The sequence below is a fragment of the Pseudophryne corroboree genome, chromosome 8 (genome assembly GCF_028390025.1).
Source record: "Pseudophryne corroboree isolate aPseCor3 chromosome 8, aPseCor3.hap2, whole genome shotgun sequence".
In the NCBI taxonomy this organism is placed as follows: domain Eukaryota; kingdom Metazoa; phylum Chordata; class Amphibia; order Anura; family Myobatrachidae; genus Pseudophryne; species Pseudophryne corroboree.
The window spans coordinates 301007588-301024937 of NC_086451.1; the positions used below are offsets into that span (position 1 = coordinate 301007588).

General features: G+C 47.0%; 1 protein-coding gene across 1 annotated transcript in view; it reads right to left on the reverse strand.

The window, feature by feature from the left end:
• The window catches only part of SLC25A43 (solute carrier family 25 member 43), a 165505-nt gene that overhangs the window by 130263 nt on the left and 17892 nt on the right, over positions 1–17350 (reverse strand). The window contains exon 2 of the mRNA XM_063937347.1: positions 743–984. Within this exon, the coding sequence (XP_063793417.1) occupies positions 743–984 (242 nt within the window). The remainder of the gene's footprint in view (positions 1–742; positions 985–17350) is intronic.

Genomic DNA, 17350 nt, shown 5'->3' on the forward strand with positions numbered 1-17350 from the left:
GGCGACACGTCTCTGTTTTGTGAAATGGCTACTGTCGCCACCCCATAACAGCTGCAGACTGTCAATCACTTGACGTCTGCAGCCGTACTGCACCCAACAACGCAGTACCCGTGCTGCACATGTGCAGTACGTGTTTGGCACATGCGCAAAGTACTTTGCGTCTGTTGCCAAAGTAGCTTTGGAACCTGAATCAAGCCCCTTATGTGCTTGCTCAAGCAGAGACTGCAGATTAGACCAGAGTTTCCCAAACTTCACCATTACAGTTCAGGTTTTTAGGATATCCATGCTTGAGTCCAGATAGTTAAATCAAATTGACTAAGATACTAATTAAATCACCTGTACTCAAGCATGGATATTCTTAAAACCTGGACTGTTATGCAGAGTTTAGGAAATCTCCCTTAGACCAACAGGACCACGGATGTATGGAGAGTGCCTGCTAGTATGAAATATCTGCTGTAGGCAGCCAACTAGTACACTGTAGAGTTTCTTCAAAAGTAATTTTAGCCATATTTCATAGCAAAACAAATACATAAAAATAATAAACTACGACTGCAAAAGTCACTACTTCACATATCACAGAAATATATAAAAGCTATAAAGTGGGAAACAAGCAGAAACCAAGAAATATAGTAATACAACTGTGCTTTCTTCTGGGTTTCTAGTTAGACCTGCACATATAACCAATGTACCATCTGTGGAATAATAAATGAACATCATATTATTGTATACATCCAACCCTCACCAAGAATTGAAAGTGAAACCCCTCGATACAAGGCCCGGAATCCTTCCTGGTAGTACACAGAATACAAAGTATGAACGATCCCTCTGTATGTGGGCTCCATGCTGTTCTGCACAATAAGACGAGTCTTGACGACATCGGTGGGATAGATTAGAACTGCTGCCAACATCCCTGAAATGCTCCCGGCAGCAATGACTTCCCATTGTGAGATCTGCCCTAAGTCATCCATAAACAGCATTGTTAACCTATGACAAAGAGAATACAGGAAACCATCACGACACAGGCAAACAAATGAAACAATTCAACTACTTCAGCCATTCTTTTATGACCAAGAATACTGGAAATAATAGCAATTGCACTTGTAGGAGACAGAATCAAAGGGTTTTCTAAATGTATTCAGACAGGAGAAATGATCTGGAACATGTATTTTCTGTTGTAGCCATACAATCTGACCATAGTCAGGTGGAGGATGATAGATAGGCAGTCAATAAGGTCACACCATATGGTCGACAGGTACAAAAGGTCAACATGTAAAAGGTAGACAGTACAAAAGGTCGACATATACATTAGGGCGACAGGCTGAAAAGGTCGACATGACAATGTCAACACATTTTTGTTTGTTTTTTCCTGTTTTTACAACTTTTGCTGAATTTACTATCCATGTCACAAACTATTATTATTATCTTTTATTTATATGGCGCCACATGGGATCCGCAGCGCCCATTACAGAGTACATAAACAAATAAGCAAAACAAGAAACCAATGACTTACAAGTCAAGACAATACAGGACAAGTACAGCAGACGACACTGAAATAAGTATCGGCAGAAAACCAAAGGCTTTGGTGCGGTCAAGGGGAGCATTGTAAAGACGATAGCTTAAGTAGAAAACAGAAAAGAACTTGAGGGAAGAGGGCCCTGCTCGTGAAGGCTTACCGTTAGTAACCTTGTGTCAAGTGAAGCTAGCTACTGCGCCTGGCACTTTTTATACTAATTTCAATCATATATGGTTAAACAATCTTATGTCGACCTTTTTACCCTATTGACCTTCTGTATTGTCTACCTTTTTTCATGTTGACCTTTTCACCCCACCCAAGTTCGGCGTCCATGAGGGATGCCGGTCGAACTGTTTTTTTAAAGGAGCAATCACTTACAAGGAAAAAACATGCCTTGTAAGTGACTGCCCCTTTAAATAAATGTCCAAGTTCGGCCAGCATCCCTTACGGCCGCCAAAGTCAGATGGCAATACATCCCGCCCCTTGTGTTGACCTATTAACTGTCTATATTTTAATCCACACCGACCACTGTCTATATTCTTCTAGCTGAAGCAAAGGCTTGCAATTACAGATATTTCAGTGACGTTCAAGGTGAAAACACAGATATACTTACAGGTGATTCTAATTTAGCCATTACCTGAAATCATATGACCATATGTAGAATAGTAAAAGCCATATTATTCCCCTGCACACTGTTGCCATATAGGTAATTGTTCGCACTTAATATAATATTAGGGTAATGGATATTGTCTGAATTAAAATATAATTCAATGTAAATAGGTGATTTAACCATAGTGAACAGGATGGAAATATATTTTATAGTAAGAAATAGATTAATTAGGTTTGTACATGTATAAGTTAAATGCAACTTGCAGTAAAATGCACACAGATACTGGTATGTGCAGGGCTGTGTTTAAATGCGGAGTCAGAAATCTGCATATCCTTAGCAGATGGATGGTATCTGGCCTTTGTTTTGTTATACTGCAGACCGGAGACAATTACAACACAACATCAATTGAAATACAAAGTCCCAATTGTTCGTGCTAACAGCTGTGGTAAACAAATGTATTTACACTCCAAATAATCAAAAGGAAAACCTTTGATGGACTAAAGGGGGGTCCTCACGGAGAGATCCATGCTTAAAATTTAAGCAATCTGACTAGATTGCTTAAGGGGGGTACTGACGGAGCGATAGTCTAAGCAATCTGACTAGATTGCTTAGACTATGAGCATTATCGCTCCGTGTGTACCCCCCTACAGCGATAGCGATGCGCAGCCCCGCGCATTGCTATCTCTGCTGCTGCTAGATTGGCCTGCATGCAGGCCAATCTAGCGGGTTGCTCACTTCACCCGCTGGGTGAAATGAGCGCCCCCCCCCCCCCGTCTCCCCCCGCACGCTCAGCACCGATCGCGCTGTACTGAGCGGCGGGAGAGATGTGTGCTGAGCGGTTCGCTCAGCACACATCTCTCCTGCATCGGGCCGTCTATATGGGCCTTTAGATTTTAAGCACAGATCACTCGCGTGTACACACAACATCGATAGGGCAGCGCATCGCTATCGCCGGTGCTAGATTGGCCTGCATGCAGGCTCAATCTAGCATGTCGTTCATTTCACCCGCTATCTAATAGACAGGAAAAAACAGACACCCAACCGACTTTTCAAACATTTGAATTCCGCCCTATGACTCCAGAATACATCCTCTGCTCGTCACCTTGAGGCAGAACAATTGGACATGTTTTATGACACTTTGGAAACTGGCAGTTATCAGTTGCAAGGGAACCAATAGGAATATGCCAGTTTGAAATCGTATAAATGTACATGAGTTCAGTCAGTCAGTTAGTTGAAGTTGGGGTGGAAGTTAGTTCGGGAGCTCAGGAAAGTGAGTGCAGGAGGAGGAAGGAGAGATGTTCACACCGAAAGAATGATCCTAGAATGGTAACTATGTACTTGCAAGTATACAATTTATGTTATTGTCTGTTTGTTAAATTGTTTCATGTTGTTTTGTGTTATATAATTAAGGAAGCATAAATATAATTAGAATATGTATCACTACTGTGTATATCTTATTCTGTATAGTTTGATTTGCCTGTAAATAAACCAAATCAGTATGGCCAGAGCTGTAATTCCTTGTTTGAACTCACTTTGGAATCATAATTTCATAATTTTATAGTTCATATATCTATCTATCTATCTATCTATCTATCTATCTATCTATCTATCTATCTATCTATCTATCTATCAGCCACCTAGTTGGTAAGCCTGACATAATATATTTGCAGACATCTATGAAAAACGTATATTATAAAATATACACATATTATTATTGAAGAGACCCCTTTTCAATAATTGGCACCCCTGATATTAATATAAGATTCCTCAACAACATTCTATTAATACAAGTTGGATATATGCCGTGTGTTTGATCCCACAATCATCCCACATTAACTATTATGTGCTACTGGTCCTTTCACTGGGTGTAGTATGGCTGACCGGCGGTCTCCTGACCGCTGGTCAGCTTACAGCATACCGACGCTGGGATCCCGGCGGGGAGGGGCTAGTGCAGCAAGCCCCTTGCGGGCTTGCTGCGCTCGCCACGCTGCGGGCTCGCTGCGCTCGCCACGCTGCGGGCTCGGTGCCTATGGGTGTCGTGGACACCCACAAGTGGAAATAGTCCCTGTTGGTCGGCATGCCGACCATCGGGAAAGTGAGCCGTCGGGCTCGTGGAGGAGGTCATGTGACTGTTGGTCAGCTGACCGGCGGTCACATGAATACCACCCCTTTCACTATCTAACACTAAACCTGCAGCTTCCAGCATCTAGAAAAGATGAATGAAAAATTAATTACTTTTTGGTTAGAATGTATGTGTTTTCATTGTATTTAAAAAACAACAACAATTGTTTGCACCACAGAGAAGCAACGATAATTGGTACAATCATATACAGTTGCAAGAAAAAGTATGTGAACCCTTTGGAATTTCCTGGATTTGTGCATAAATTGGTCATACAATGTGTTCTGATCTTCATCTAAGTCACAACAATAGACAAAAAACAGTCTGCTGAAACTAATACCACACAAACAATTATATGTTCTCATGTTTTTATTGAACACACCATGTAAACATTCACAGTGCAGGGTGGACAAAGTATGTGAACCCTTGGATTTAATAACTGGTTGACCCTCCTTTGGCAGCAATAACCTCAACCAAACATTTCCTATAGTGGGTGGTCTTCAGTATGCCAACTGTCGGGATCCCGGCGTACAGTATACCGGCGCCGGAATCCCGACAGCCAACATACCGACACTTTTTGTCCCTCGTGGGGGGTCCACGACCCTCCTGGAGGGAGAATAAAATAGCGTGGTGAGCGCAGCGATCCCGCAAGGGGCTTATTTGCGCTTGCCACGCTGTCGGTATGCCGGCGGTCGGGGAATTTTGGACCATTCCTCTTTACAAAACGGTTTCAGTTCAGCAATATTTTTGGGTTGTCTGGTGTGAATCGCTCTCTTGAGGTCATGCCACAGCATCTCAATCGGGTTGAGGTCAGGACTCTGACTAGGCCACTCCAGAAGGCGTATTTTCTTCTGTTGAAGCCATTCTGATGTTGATCTACTTCTGTGCTTTGGGTGGTTGTCCTGTTTCTTCACCCATCTTCTGTTGAGCTTCAATTGGAGGACAGATGGCCTTAAGTTCTCCTGCAAAATGTCTTGATCAACTTGGGAATTCATTTTTCTGTCAATTATAGCAATCTGTCCAGGTCCTGAGGCAGCAAAGCAGCCCCAAACCATGATGCCCCCCCCACCATACTTCACAGTTGGGATGAGGTTTTGATGTTGGTGTGCTGTGCCTTTTTTTCTCCACGCAGTGTTGTGTGTTCCTTCCAAACAACACAACTTTGGTTTCATCTGTCCACAGAATATTTTGCCAGTAGTGCTGTGGAACAGTCAGGTGTTCTTTTACAAACTTCAAACGTGCAGCAATGTTTTTTATGGACAGCAGCGGCTTCCTCCGTGGTATCCTCCCATGAACTCCATTCTTGTTCAGTGTTTTACGTATGGTAGATTCATCAACAGAGATGTTAGCATGTGCCAGAGATTTCTGTAAGTCTTTAGCGGACACTCTAGTATTCTTCTTCACCTCATTGAGCATTCTGTGCTGTGCTCTTGCAGTCATCTTTACAGGATGCCCACTCCTAGGGAGAGTAGCAACAGTGCTGAACTTTCACCATTTATAGACAATTTGTCTTACCGTGGACTGATGAACATCAAGGCTTTTAGAGATACTTTTGTAACCCTTTCCAGCTTTATGCAAGTCAACAATTCTTAATCGCAGGTCTTCTGAGAGCTCTTTTCTGTGAGGCATGGTTCACATCAGGCAATGCTTCTTGAGAATTGCAAACTCAAAACCGGTGTGTGTTTTTTATAGGGCAGGGCAGCTTTAACCAACACCTCCAATCTCGTCTCATTGATTGGACTCCAGGTTGGCTGACTCCTGACTCAAATTAGCTCTTGGAGAAGTCATTAGCCTAGGGGTTCACATAATTGTCCACCCTGCACTGTGAATGTTTACATGGGGGTATATTTACTAAGCTCCCGATTTTGACCGATTTGGTGTTTTTTCTTCAAAGTGTCATCTCGGGAATTTACTAAACTGAAATCATGGCAGTGATGAGGGCATTCGTATTTTTTTGGAAGTCAAAGAAAAAAAATCCGAATGAATACACCATCGGTCAAATGCGCCTGTTATTTTATACAACTCGGTAATTTACTAAAAATTGTAATTCACAAACACTGCCGGCAATAGCCAAACACTGCCGTGAAAAAATACAAATCGTAAAAAAAAGCAGTTTTAAAATAGACCTGCTTTTTTTTTACCGTGTTCTGTTAGGCATGCACGGATCAGTGAGATCCGAGCATGTTTATCAGTGGGAAGGGGTGTGAAAGTGTTAAAAATCAAGAAAAATTTTTGCGTGGGGTACCCCCTCCTAAGCAAAACCAGCCTCGGGCTCTTTAAGCAGGTCCTGGTTGAAAAAATAATAAGAATTTACTTACCGATAATTCTATTTCTCGTAGTCCGTAGTGGATGCTGGGGACTCCGTAAGGACCATGGGGAATAGCGGCTCCGCAGGAGACAGGGCACAAAAGTAAAAGCTTTAGGATCAGGTGGTGTGCACTGGCTCCTCCCCCTATGACCCTCCTCCAAGCCTCAGTTAGGATACTGTGCCCGGACGAGCGTACACAATAAGGAAGGATCTTGAATCCCGGGTAAGACTCATACCAGCCACACCAATCACACTGTACAACCTGTGATCTGAACCCAGTTAACAGCATGATAACAGCGGAGCCTCTGAAAAGATGGCTCACAACAATAATAACCCGATTTTTGTAACAATAACTATGTACAAGTATTGCAGACAATCCGCACTTGGGATGGGCGCCCAGCATCCACTACGGACTACGAGAAATAGAATTATCGGTAAGTAAATTCTTATTTTCTCTGACGTCCTAAGTGGATGCTGGGGACTCCGTAAGGACCATGGGGATTATACCAAAGCTCCCAAACGGGCGGGAGAGTGCGGATGACTCTGCAACACCGAATGAGAGAACTCCAGGTCCTCCTCAGCCAGGGTATCAAATTTGTAGAATTTTGCAAACGTGTTTGCCCCTGACCAAGTAGCAGCTCGGCAAAGTTGTAAAGCCGAGACCCCTTGGGCAGTCGCCCAAGATGAGCCCACCTTCCTTGTGGAATGGGCAATTACAGATTTTGGCTGTGGCAGGCCTGCCACAGAATGTGCAAGCTGAATTGTACTACAAATCCAACGAGCAATCGTCTGCTTAGAAGCAGGAGCACCCAGTTTGTTGGGTGCATACAGGATAAACAGCGAGTCAGTTTTCCTGACTCCAGCCGTCCTGGAAACATAAATTTTCAGGGCCCTGACAACATCTAGCTACTTGGAGTCCTCCAAGTCCCTATTAGCCGCAGGTACCACAATAGGCTGGTTCAGGTGAAACGCTGACACCACCTTAGAGAAAAACTGGGGACGAGTCCGCAGTTCTGCCCTGTCCGAATGGAAAAAGAGATATGGGCTTTTGTGAGACAAAGCCGCCAATTCTGACACTCGCCTGGCCGAGGCCAGGGCCAACCGCATGGTCACTTTCCATGTGAGATATTTCCAATCCACAGATTTGAGCGGTTCAAACCAATGTGATTTGAGGAATCCCAGAAACTACGTTGAGATCCCACGGTGCCACTGGAGGCACAAAAGGGGGTTGTATATGCAGTACTCCCTTGACAAACGTCTGGACTTCAGGAACTGAAGCCAATTCTTTCTGGAAGAAAAACGACAGGGCCGAAATTTGAACCTTAATGGACCCCAATTTTAGGCCCATAGACACTCCTGTTTGCAGGAAATGCAGGAATCGACCGAGTTGAAATTTCTTCGTGGGGGCCTTCCTGGCCTCACACCACGCAACATATTTTCGCCACCTGTGGTGATAATGTTGTGCGGTCACCTCCTTCCTGGCTTTGACCAGGGTAGGGATGACCTCTTCCGGAATGCCTTTTTCCCTTAGGATCCGGCGTTCAACCGTCATGCCGTCAAACGCAGCCGCGGTAAGTCTTGGAACAGACATGGTACTTGCTGAAGCAAATCCCTTCTTAGCGGCAGAGGCCATGGGTCCTCTGTGAGCATCTCTTGAAGTTCCGGGTACCAAGTCCTTCTTGGCCAATCCGGAGCCACGAGTATAGTTCTTACTCCTCTACGTCTTATAATTCTCAGTACCTTGGGTATGAGAAGCAGAGGAGGGAACACATACACCGACTGGTACACCCACGGTGTTACCAGAACGTCCACAGCTATTGCCTGAGGGTCTCTTGACCTGGCGCAATACCTGTCCAGTTTTTTGTTCAGGCGGGACGCAATCATGTCCACCTTTGGTCTTTCCCAACGGTTCACAATCATGTGGAAGACTTCCAGATGAAGTCCCCACTCTCCCGGGTGGAGGTCGTGCCTGCTGAGGAAGTCTGCTTCCCAGTTGTCCACTCCCGGAATGAACACTGCTATCACATGATTTTCCGCCCAGCGAAGAATCCTTGCAGTTTCTGCCATTGCCCTCCTGCTTCTTGTGCCGCCCTGTCTGTTTACGTGGGCGACTGCCGTGATGTTGTCCGACTGGATCAATACCGGCTGACCTTGAAGCAGAGGTCTTGCTAAGCTTAGAGCATTGTAAATTGCCCTTAGCTCCAGTATATTTATGTGGAGAGAAGTCTCCAGACTTGACCACACTCCCTGGAAATTTTTTCCCTGTGTGACTGCTCCCCAGCCTCTCAGGCTGGCATCCGTGGTCACCAGGACCCAGTCCTGAATGCCGAATCTGCGGCCCTCTAGTAGATGAGCACTCTGCAGCCACCACAGAAGAGACACCCTTGTCCTTGGAGACAGGGTTATCCGCTGATGCATCTGAAGATGCGATCCGGACCATTTTTCCAGCAGATCCCACTGAAAAGTTCTTGCGTGGAATCTGCCGAATGGAATCGCTTCGTAATAAGCCACCATTTTTCCCAGGACCCTTGTGCAATGATGCACTGACACTTTTCCTGGTTTCAGGAGGTTCCTGACTAGCTCGGATAACTCCCTGGCCTTCTCCTCCGGGAGAAACACCTTTTTCTGGACTGTGTCCAGAATCATCCCTAGGAACAGCAGACGTGTCGTCGGGATCAGCTGCGATTTTGGAATATTTAGAATCCACCCGTGCTGTTGTAGCAGTACCCGAGATAGTGCTACTCCGACCTCCAACTGTTCCTTGGACTTTGCCCTTATCAGGAGATCGTCCAAGTAAGGGATAATTAAGACGTCTTTTCTTCGAAGAAGAATCATCATTTCGGCCCTTACCTTGGTAAAGACCCGGGGTGCCGTGGACAATCCAAACGGCAGCGTCTGAACTGATAGTGACAGTTCAGTACCACGAACCTGAGGTATCCTTGGTGAGAAGGGCAAATTGGGACATGGAAGTAAGCATCCTTGATGTCCAAGGACACCATATAGTCCCCTCTTCCAGGTTCGCTATCACTGCTCTGAGTGACTCCATCTTGATTTGAACCTTTGTATGTAAGTGTTCAAAGATTTCAGATTTAGAATAGGTCTCACGAGCCGTCTGGCTTCGGTACCACAAATAGTGTGGAATAATACCCCTTTCCTTGTTGTAGGAGGGGTACTTTGATTATCACCTGCTGGTGAATTGCTTCCAATACTGCCTCCCTGTCGGAGGGAGACGTTGGTAAAGCAGACCTCAGGAACCTGCGAGGAGGCGACGTCTCGAATTCCAATCTGTACCCCTGAGATACTACCTGTAGGATCAAGGGGTCCACTTGCGAGTGAGCCCACTGCGCGCTGAAACTCTTGAGACGACCCCCCACCGCACCTGAGTCCGCTTGTAAGGCCCCAGCGTCATGCTGAGGGCTTGGCAGAAGCGGTGGAGGGCTTCTGTTCCTGGGAAGGGGCTGCCTGCTGCAGTCTTTTTTCCTTTCCTTTACCCCTGGGCAGATATGACTGGCCTTTTGCCCGCTTGCCCTTATGGGGACGAAAGGACTGAGGCTGAAAAGACGGTGTCTTTTTCTGCTGAGAGGTGACTTGGGGTAAAAAGGTGGATTTTTCAGCTGTTGCCGTGGCCACCAGGTCCGATAGACCTACCCCAAATAACTCCTCCCCTTTATACGGCAATACTTCCATGTGCCGTTTGGAATCCGCATCACCTGACCACTGTCGTGTCCATAAACATCTTCTGGCAGAAATGGACATCGCACTTACTCTTGATGCCAGAGTGCAAATATCCCTCTGTGCATCTCGCATATATAGAAATGCATCCTTTAAATGCTCTTATAGTCAATAAAATACTGTCCCTGTCAAGGGTATCAATATTTTCAGTCAGGGAAACCGACCAAGCCACCCCAGCACTGCACATCCAGGCTGAGGCGATCGCTGGTCGCAGTATAACACCAGTATGTGTGTATATACTTTTTAGGATATTTTCCAGCCTCCTATCAGCTGGTTCCTTGAGGGCGGCCGTATCTGGAGACGGTAACTCCACTTGTTTTGATAAGCGTGTGAATGCCTTATCCACCCTAGGGGGTGTTTCCCAACGCGCCCTAACTTCTGGCGGGAAAGGGTATAACGCCAATAATTTCTTAGATATTAGCAATTTTTAATTCATCTGATTCAGGAAAAACTACAGGTAGTTTTTTCACACCCCACATAATACCCTTTTTTGTGGTACTTGTAGTATCAGAAATATGTAACACCTCCTTCATTGCCCTTATCATGTAACGTGTGGCCCTACTGGAAAATACGTCTGTTTCTTCACCGTCGACACTGGAGTCAGTGTCCGTGTCTGTGTCGACCGACTGAGGTAATGGCCGTTTTAAAGCCCCTGACGGTGTTTGAGACGCCTGGACAGGTACTAATTGGTTTGCCGGCCGTCTCACGTCGTCAACCGACCTTGCAGCGTGTTGACATTATCACGTAATTCCATAAATAAGCCATCCATTCCGGTGTCGACTCCCTAGGGGGTGACATCACCATTACAGGCAATTTCTCCGCCTCCACACCAACATCGTCCTCTTACATGTCGACACACACGTACCGACACACAGCACACACACAGGGAATGCTCTGATAGAGGACAGGACTCCACTAGCCCTTTGGGGAGACAGAGGGAGAGTTTGCCAGCACACACCAAAACGCTATAATTATACAGGGACAACCTTATAATAAGTGTTTTCCCTTATAGCATCTTAATATATTATAATATCGCCACACAAAATGCCCCCCCCCCTCTCTGTTTTAACCCTGTTTCTGTAGTGCAGTGCAGGGGAGAGCCTGGGAGCCTTCCTAGCAGCGGAGCTGTGTAGGAAAATGGCGCTGTGTGCTGAGGAGAATAGGCCCCGCCCACTTTCCGGCGGGCTCTTCTCCCGGTTTTTCTGACAACCTGGCAGGGGTTAAATACATCCATATAGCCTCAGGGGCTATATGTGATGTATTTTTAGCCAGCATAGGTACTTTCATTGCTGCCCAGGGCGCCCCCCCCAGCGCCCTGCACCCTCAGTGACCGTTGGTGTGAAGTGTGCTGAGAGCAATGGCGCACAGCTGCCGTGCTGTGCGCTACCTTAAGAAGACTGGGAAGTCTTCAGCCGCCGATTTCTGGACCTCTTCTCTCTTCAGCATCTGCAAGGGGGTCGGCGGCGCGGCTCCGGTGACCCATCCAGGCTGTACCTGTGATCGTCCCTCTGGAGCTAGTGTCCAGTAGCCTAAGAAGCCAATCCATCCTGCACGCAGGTGAGTTCACTTCTTCTCCCCTAAGTCCCGCGTTGCAGTGAGCCTGTTGCCAGCAGGACTCACTGAAAATAAAAAACCTAACAAAACTTTTACTCTAAGCAGCTCTTTAGGAGAGCCACCTAGATTGCACCCTTCTCGGCCGGGCAAAAAAACCTAACTGAGGCTTGGAGGAGGGTCATAGGGGGAGGAGCCAGTGCACACCACCTGATCCTAAAGCTTTTACTTTTGTGCCCTGTCTCCTGCGGAGCCGCTATTCCCCATGGTCCTTACGGAGTCCCCAGCATCCACTTAGGACGTCAGAGAAATGGGGGGGGAAATGACAGGGGTTCCCCCATATTTGATCAACCAGCAACGGGCTTTTTGCCTGGTCCTGGTGCCAAAAATACGGGGGACAAAAAGCGTAGGGGTCCCCCATATTTTTAACACCAGCACCGGGCTACACTAGTCAGAGAGATAATGCCACAGCCGGGGGACACTTTTATATAGGTCCCTGCGGCCCTGGCATTAAATCATTAACTAGTCACCCCTGGCCGGGGTACCCTTGGAGGAGTGGGGACCCCTTAAATCAAGGGGTCCCCCCCTCCAGCCACACAAGGACCAGGGGTGAAGCCCGAGGCTGTCCCCCCCCATCCAAGGGCGGAGGATGGGGGGCTGATAGCCAAGTGTAAAAAAAAAGAATATTGTTTTTTGTAGCAGCACTACAAGTCCCAGCAAGCCTCCCCCGCAAACTGGTACTTGGAGAACCACAAGTACCAGCATGCGGTGGTAAAAAAAAAACGGGCCCGCTTGTACCTGTAGTACTACTACAAAAAAAATACCCAACAAAAAACAGAACACACACACAGTGATAGTAAAACTTTATTACATCCATGCACACCTACATACATACATACATACATACATACATACTTACCTATGTTCACACGAGGGTCGGTCCACTTCTCCATGTAGAATCCACGAGGTACCTGTGAATAAAATTATACTCACACAATCCAGTGTAGATCTGTCCTCTTCTACTTGTAATCCACGTACTTGGCAAAAAAAAACAAACTGACAAACCCGAACCACGCACTGAAAGGGGTCACATGTTTACACATGGGACCCCTTTCCCCGACTGCCGGGACCCCCCGTGACTCCTGTCAAAGAGGGTCCCTTCAGGTCGTGGCACTCTCCTGATTGGCTGTGCGCTCCTGAGCTGTCAGTCAGGCTGCGCACGGCAGAGATACAATGTAGCGCATAGGCGCTCCATTGTATCCAATGGTGGGAACTTTGCGGTCAGCGGTTGACCGCGAATAACCTCAACAACTGACCGCAAAGTTCCCACCATTGGATACAATGGATCTACACTGGATTGTGTGAGTATAATTTTAATCACAGGTACCCAGTGGATTCTACATGGAGAAGTGGACCGACCCTCGTGTGAACATAGGTAAGTATGTATGTATGTAGGTGTGCATGGATGTAATAAAGTTTTACTATCACGGTGTGTGTGTTCTGTTTTTTGTTGGATATTTTTTTTGTAGTAGTACTACAGGTACCAGCGGGCCCGTTTTTCCACCACATGCTGGTACTTGTGGTTCTCCAAGTACCAGCTTGCGGGGGAGGCTTGCTGGGACTTGTAGTACTGCTACAAAAAAACAATATTCTTTTTTTTACACTTGGCTATCAGTCCTCCATCCGCCGCCCTTGGATGGGGGGGGGGACAGCCTCGGGCTTCACCCCTGGCCCTTGGGTGGCTGGAGGGGGGGACCCCTTGATTTAAGGGGTCCCCACTCCTCCAGGGTACCCCGGCCAGGGGTGACTAGTTAGTGATTTAATGCCAGGGCCGCAGGGACCTATATAAAAGTGTCCCCCGGCTGTGGCATTATTTCTCTGACTAGTGGAGCCCGGCGCTAGTGTTAAAAATACGGGGGACCCCTACGCTTTTTGTCCCCCATATTTTTGGCACCAGGACCAGGCGCATAGCCCGGTGCTGGTTGATCAAATATGGGGGAACCCCTGTCAATTTTTTCGCCATATTTTTTCAACCAGGACCGGCTCAAAGAGCCCGAGGCTGGTTTTGCTTAGGAGGGGGGACCCCACGCAATTTTTTTCTTGATTTTTAACACTTAATTTTTTTATTTTTTTTAAAGGTGCACAATGAAGCCCTGCACGGATCTCACAGATCCGTCCGAGATTCATTGTGTTAATGTCGGCAGTGTTTTACTATTCACTCCCGTAAAACACTGCCTGAAATTACGAATGACAACGACATCGGAAAAAACGAAAATGCAGAATACGACAGCATAGTAAATGTGGCGTAAAAAATTCAAAAAGTTGCAAATTCACACATTCGATGTCATTCGTATTTGAACTTTAACCTCATTCAGAAAAATACGAATTTTAGCAAGTATACCCCATGGTGTGTTCAATAAAAACATGAGAACATATAATTGTTTGTGTGGTATTAGTTTCAGCAGACTGTGTTTGTCTATTGCTGTGACTTAGATGAAGATCAGAACACATTTTATGACCAATTTATGAACAAATCCAGGAAATTACAAAGGGTTCACATACTTTTTCCTGCAACTGTACTATGTACAATCATGTTATACTAGGTGGCAGATGATTTAGTATTGAGAAAGTTAATTTCATGTTCTTGTACAGGGCAGGTATACATCCTGAATACTGTACACAAAATACTCCACCTAGTGTCCTGCACTAATGCACCTGCTTTATGCCACTGTAGCACTGCCTTGTGCCTTACTCTGCAGTCATCACACCTGAGTGGCCTCTGGCCCCATCATTGTACTCTGTTTGTTATATATGTTCTGTGTTCCTAGCACTACTCTCCATTCATTATATGTGCCGTTTATCATACCTGCTTTTATACATCCTTATTATGGACTTTACCTGTTCTATGCTCTCAGCATGGATTGTACCTGCTTTGTAGCATAACCTGCATTTATTACATCTGGTCTGTGCAACCACCTCCAAGTGCTGTACTCCATTTATTATATATGCAATGCTCCCCAATGATAACTGTACTGACAACGCTCTCTCAGGTTTAGGAGAATCAATGTGAGGGGCTTCTTCTTCTGAAAGTAGATAGATTTAGGGTTCTATGCAAAAATAATAAGATTTTAAACCTACCGGTAAATCTTTTTCTCCTAGTCCGTAGAGGATGCTGGGGACTCCGTAAGGACCATGGGGTATAGACGGGCTCCGCAGGAGATATGGGCACTCTAAAGACTTTAGAATGGGTGTGCACTGGCTCCTCCCTCTATGCCCCTCCTCCAGACCTCAGTTAGAGAAACTGTGCCAAGAGGAGACGGACAGTACGAGGAAAGGATTTTTGTTACTCTAAGGTAGGGGTGGGAAAAATACGGCCCGCGGGCCGGATGCGGCCCGCAAACCGATCCTGCCCGGCCCACTGCCTCCCACCAGCGAGCAATGACAAGCGGCCCGACTGGCTGAGCTGCTTGTCATTGCTCTACATTGCAGTACCTCCAAGCTGCCAGCGGCGCCTCTCTCCCCTGCTGCTGCATTGTAGCAGCCTCCTCCAGAGTCCCCAGTGACAACGGTAGTGTTCAGCCGAGAAGGGGGCGGGGCTACGTGCCGATGAGGGGGCGGGGCTACACGGGACCTCAGGGGGCAGAGCTACACGGGACAAGAGCCAGACTGCTACAGATCCATCCTTCCTGCCACTGCCAGCCAGATCAGTAAGTTAATGGGAAAAGTGAAAGAAAGTGTGTGTGTGTGTGTGTGTGTGTGTGCACATATTTGTGTGTGTGTGTGTGTGTGTGTGTGTGTGTGTGTGTGTGTGTGTGTGTGTGTGTGAGATAGTGTGCATATATTTGTGTGTGTGTGTGTGATAGTGTGCACATATTTGTGTGTGTGTGTGTGTGTGTGTGTGTGCATATATTTGTGTGTGTGTGTGTGTGTGTGTGTGTGATAGTGTGCATATATTTGTGTGTGCGGGCAGTGGCGTCAGACTGTTTTTAGGTTTGGGGGAGAGATTTTTAGCTCTCGCTGTACCAACCCCTCCCGTGTTCTGTCACTATGTCACCCCCCCCCCCGTGCTCTGTCACTGTGTCACCCCCCGTGCTCTGTCACTGTCACCCCCACGTGTTCTGTCACCCCCCCTCCCCGTGTTCTTTCACTGTGTCACACCCCCCGTGTTCTGTCACCGTGTCACACATCCGTGTTCTGTCACTGTCACCCCCACCCGGCCACCGTGTTCTGTCACTGTGTCACCCCCCCCCCCCGTGTTCTGTCACTGTCACCCCCCCTCCCCGTGTTCTGTCACCGTGTCACCCCCACCATGTTCTGTCACTGTCACCCCCCCCTCCCCGTGTTCTTTCACTGTGTCACCCCCCCCCCGTGTTCTGTCACCGTGTCACACATCCGTGTTCTGTCACTGTCACCCTCCCTCCCCGTGTTCTGTCACTGTGTCACCCCCACCGTTTTCTGTCACTGTGTCACACACCCGTGTTCTGTCACTGTCACCCCCCCCTCCCCGTGTTCTGTCACCGTGTCACCCCCACCGTGTTCTGTCACCGTGTCACACACCCGTGTTCTGTCACTGTCACCCCCCCTCCCTGTGTTCTGTCACCGTGTCACACCCCCCATGTTCTGTCACCGTGTCACCCCCACCGTGTTCTGTCACTGTGTCACCCCCCCCGTGTTCTGTCACCCCCACCGTGTTCTGTCACTGTGTCACCCCCACCGTGTTCTGTCACTGTGTCACCCCCACTGTGTTCTGTCACCGTGTCACACCTTTCCCCAGGGGCCATAAAACACTGGATAATTTGCTTGCTGCACAATAATTATCCTAAATAAAATGTTAATGTGTAAAAAGGCTCTCTACCTGCCGTAATGTGTGTAAAAGGGGCTCTACCTGGTGTAATGTATGTAAGTGGCGCTGTGTGGCGCAATTTGAATAATGGAGACTATTGTGCAGCCTAATATGAATCTGTATTATTTTTTGCCCACACCCCTTCCACATGAAGCCACGTCCCTATATTTTTGGCAAGTGGGGCGAGCTGCTATTTTGTATGTGGCCCTCGGATACTGACAGTAAATGTCAAGTGGCCCCTCAGCTGAAATAATTGCCCACCCCTGCTCTAAGGGCAAGATTCATACCAGCCCACACCATCCACACCGTATAACATGGAATATATGAACCACTTAACAGTATGAAACAAAACAGCATCAGCCCGAGACTGATCAAAACTGTAACATAACCCTTATGTAAGCAAAAACTATATACAAGTCTTGCAGAATTTAGTCCGCACTGGGACGGGCGCCCAGCATCCTCTACGGACTAGGAGAAAAAGATCTACCGGTAGGTTTAAAATCTTATTTTCTCTTACGTCCTAGAGGATGCTGGGGACTCCGTAAGGACCATGGGGATTATACTAAAGCTCCAGACCGGGCGGAAGAGTGCGGATGACTCTGCAGCACCGATTGAGCAAACATGAGGTCCTCATCAGCCAGGGTATCAAACTTGTAGAATTTTGCAAAAGTGTT